We start from the raw sequence: 4172 nt of genomic DNA on the forward strand, positions 1-4172 counted from the left end.
TTCAATTTGTTTGAATTATTTTCTACATTTGCCTTTCGCATCGAAGGCAAATGTAGAAAATAATTCAAACAAATTGAAGGTTTCAAGACAGCAAAGACCTAAATAAATATAATGTTTACCAATTATGAGTTTGAATTAATTTTAAAACCTGATAATGGCGCTGTTGTCTCGCCGAGACGTAACGAAATAAACAATATGCACATTTTTGTTTCACACTGTGACTGGAGCCCAGGAAAGAAAATAATATAATTTAAAAACATTATCAATCCAATTTTATTTCGACTGCGACTAAGGCTGTAATCTGTTCATCCTCCACTCAATCCTGCTGTTTGCCAGATTTAAACATACTTTTCCTGGAGTCCTTCAGGTCTTTGCTTAAGCAAATGAACTTCCTTCTGGTCAAAGACCCACAGGTTTCCCTCCCATTAAAAAACTAATAAAGCCTGTGATTAAAAATAAATTACGTTTATTCGCTGTATAAATTCTAAAAAATATTACAGATAGGTACCTACCCACATAAATATAGGTACATTATCAGACGAATAGGAGACAGGACAGGACCAGGTACAGTAAAGAGGATTTTCTTAAGGAAAATCGGGGTGTAGGTGCAATAAGCAAAACATCGCAAATAGTTAAGGCACTGAGTCTTCGCTGCTTGCGGGTGCATCACAGTTGTTCTCAGTATCTTCAGTGGGTTGAGCCGCTGATCGCTCCCCATACACTTCGTGCAAGTCATCTAATTTATTCGAGATCATCAGGCTTTTCTGCGTGGTGCCGTTCACTTGCTGCATGAGTTGCCCACATTGGCCCTCCAGCCGCTTCAGCCGTTCTTCTTTTGCTGCCAACATTTCTTCCAGAGTTTTCGGTCGCTCTGCCGATGTGGAACTGCTTGGGACCTGAGGGTCTTCACTGCTGCTACCAGTTGCATCCAAAATTGGTGCTTCTGTGCAGGATTCTTCTTTTCCTTGGCTCTGAGCGTCACTTTGCGCATTTTCAGCGCTTGATTCTATCGCTCTGCTGCCTTGCTCAATGCGCCTTTGCGTTAAATGGATTTTCGACTCCAGAGCTTCAGATCTGCTTTCTTCTGCTTCACAGCAATGCACTTCTTCGATGGCTTCCGGTTCTGTTGGTTTGGGTGCGCATTCTGAGACGTCTGTTTCGTATCCTGGCTCATCATCACTGGAGCATCGTTCATCACTATAACCGCTTTCCTGGCTGTTGTTGAATTCGTCATTCACGATGGTGTTTCTTCTAGTTGCGAACTCCACTCTGAGCTGCTTCCACTGTTTTTCGGTTTTCGAGTTTTTTTCCCTCGCCTCCTGCCACTTTTCGCGCGAGTATTGCAGCTCTTCCCTCAAGCTGGTCAGCAGTTTTCTCTTCTGAGCCAGCTCGTATCGCAGGATTTTCTCCTGAGTGTGGAGCAGCTGATGTTCCTTCTGCAACTTTCCCACCTGAAATCGGCGAAAAAATCAAGGGCTTCGCCATGAAAGGGCAATTAGGGTTTAAACTGCTCACCACATGCCAGGTCTTGTTCAGTTCAGTTGAAACTGTTTGAAGCCGCTTCTCTTGGTCTTGCAGCCGGCTTTCCAGATGGGTGTTCAGCTGCTTCAAGTGGCCGGTCTCCTTTTCAAGGGACTTTTTTTCCAAAATCAAATCCTTCAGTCTGATGAAGGTTTGGCTCACGCTCAGCACTAAGCTTGGGCCTAAAACAAGCGGTCAAATCAGGTTGGTTAAGCACCATCCAGCCACAAAGAACTTTATTCGTCAAGCAAAAGTTGCTCTATATAGCTGTTCAGGAGTGAAACCATGCACTGTTGAAAATTCAGTTACTTTTCAGTAAGTTTTGTAACTGAAAATTCAATTTTTGGTTGTTGAAAATAAATCCATGCACACTGTGATTGAATTTTCAGTATTCTTATTGAAAATCCAAAATTCAATAACATGTAACTGAAAATTCAATAAAATGGAGCTGAAAAGTCTTCAGATCTTAACCTATTTGCAGGGACTGATTGAATATCTGTCATCCCGTTGGACGCAGACCAGAACAACAGCAGAAATCTGCCATAGGAAAACATCTCGACAGGTCCCTCGTATTATTTGGATGGTGCGTTACGCAAATATCCGCGAGAGGTCGCGCACGCTCTCTCTGAGTATGGCACGAAGAAGTTTTTTAAAGTAACCTTCTTCTTCTTCTTTTTTACCAAAAGTCATTTGTATTTTCAATAACAAGATCTGAATTTTCAATAACTGGTTTCTGAGTTTTCAATAACAGGTATCTGAATTTTCAGTTACGTGTGTGAAAAACCTTTGAGTGAAAATTGAACCAGATGTTTTTAACAGTGTGCTTCTCTTACTCTTACCTTTGGGGGTTTGCACGGTTTTATAGCAGGGACTATCATCAGTGGATTCTTCGTCGATTATGTTGGGCGGCACCTTGTGGTGGCTTAACAGCTCTATGAGGACTCGCCAGACTTTCGGCAGCAATTCCACGATCTCAGCGGCACTGTTGATCTGATCGGGCGCTGCCTGGGAGTCTGAAAAGAAGTGAAGAATTCTTTATGAGTTAAGCGGGGTTGACGCGCGCTCACGCACCTGCTTCTTCAATGATTGTGCCCAATCGAGCCTCATCTCGAATGGCACCGTTTTTCTCTTCCTCACTGTGCACTTGATAGACCAAGTCTAGCAGCACTTTGGGCAAAGCAGATGAAGACTCGTTGTTGACAATGTTTTGTAAAAGTGCGTGATTGTCCTCGAGGTGTTTGGTCAGGATGTCCAAATTGATTTCCTGGAGATTCGCAATGTTTTCCGGTTTCAGGCTTCAATAGTCAAGTCCAGTACCTGAGAACTGTTGAATCCTAGAAGAATCTCCGAGAATAGTTGGTTGATGACTGTGAGTTCCGCCTGGTACTGTCTGGATTCAGCTGTAGTGAGGCCGAGGTTCGATTCCAGGGCTTTGATCTGGTCGTACTTTTGCGAGTTGATGTCCTCCAGTTCACTGATCCGTTCTTCGGCTTCCCTTTGAGTTAATGGCTGTGTTTATCATCGGGAACTTCACTGGTTTAACTGCTTACTTGGTTTGCGCTTGTTGGGCCTCCAGTTCCTTCTTGGTCTCGTCCAGAGTTTTCTTGAGCTCGCGCTTTTCCGCCTGGTCGGTCTGCTGGCGCTCCTCGTACAAAACTCTCAGGTTTCTGATGCTCTGCAGCTGCCGCTCATATTCCATCCTGAGGTCCTGCGAAAGGATGTTCATCTCTTTTCCTGATAGGGACACTTCGATGCTTTCCACTTTTTCTCTCAACTGCAATTTTTCACTAAGCGCTTTGTGTGAGCTGAAGCAGGCACTTACCTCTTTGAGCTGCGACTCCCTGATGAGAAGCATTTTTTTCGACACGTTTATCACGTCCTTAAGAGCGACCACATGCGCCTTGTACTCCTCCCTCTCTCTGTCGAAATCTACTACGACGCTGTTCAAACTTTGCAGCTCCGCCTGCATTTCCGCTATGCTGATTCGTAGCTGCCTGTTTTTGTCCAGGAGGACGTTGGTTTTATCCAAATCTTCCGCCTGGTCTGGCATCACGCAATTTTCACTCAGAACTCTCTCAAGCTCTTCTACAGGAACTCCTCCAGGATTTTTAGTCGACATCAGCAGCCTCGTGTGCTCATCTGCGCTCTTTTGGGAACTGTTGTGCGATTTGAGCCGCTCGTTTTCTTCGGTGAGTCTTTTCACAGTTTCCCGCAGATCATCGAACTGTTTTTTCTTCGCATCCAGAATTTCTCTTCGCTTTTCGTGCTTTCGCTCCATGTCGAACTTGAACTCGTTTAATTCCAGCCGTTTTTCCTCGCTTAGTTGGTTTAGACTGATGCGAACCGAAGAAACTGGCGCTTGCAACGAACTCTCACCGTTTTCGCCGTTAACTTCTTCGAGCCCAGTTTGCCCATTGGTCCAGAACAGGTCTGGTTCTTCTTCGTCGCGCACAGTACTGCCCAAGTTTCCCATTTTTTAACAATCTGGAAGATGTGCAAGAATTAAAAGCGAAGAAACCACACTAACAGGCGTGAAATATTTTGGTTCAACGGCGTCGGAGTTTTGCTTTGTGCGCGGTTATTTTTAGAAGTTAAAGGAAATCGACGAGCAGACAAACTCCTGGCCAAAAACGTAATACGTGGAATTAAAA

The 4172-nt window shown here is 44.3% G+C and overlaps 2 protein-coding genes across 3 annotated transcripts in view; one reads left to right on the forward strand and one right to left on the reverse strand.

Moving 5' to 3' along the window:
• Window positions 1–4172, forward strand: part of LOC109541931 (E3 ubiquitin-protein ligase CBL-B) — a 46870-nt gene that overhangs the window by 6217 nt on the left and 36481 nt on the right. The window lies entirely within an intron of this gene.
• Window positions 450–4172, reverse strand: LOC109541930 (putative WEB family protein At1g65010, chloroplastic; the record flags this gene model as incomplete). Its single annotated transcript, XM_019910928.2, is given in 7 exon segments — window positions 450–1451; window positions 1516–1703; window positions 2361–2534; window positions 2593–2785; window positions 2839–3016; window positions 3072–3295; window positions 3344–4172. Coding segments are annotated over 7 exon segments (2427 nt in total). The 3' UTR covers window positions 450–632.

Source organism: Dendroctonus ponderosae, unplaced genomic scaffold (genome assembly GCF_020466585.1).
Source record: "Dendroctonus ponderosae isolate FM_Combo_2020 unplaced genomic scaffold, Dpon_F_20191213v2 Dpon_F_20191213_8, whole genome shotgun sequence".
In the NCBI taxonomy this organism is placed as follows: Eukaryota; Metazoa; Arthropoda; class Insecta; order Coleoptera; family Curculionidae; genus Dendroctonus; species Dendroctonus ponderosae.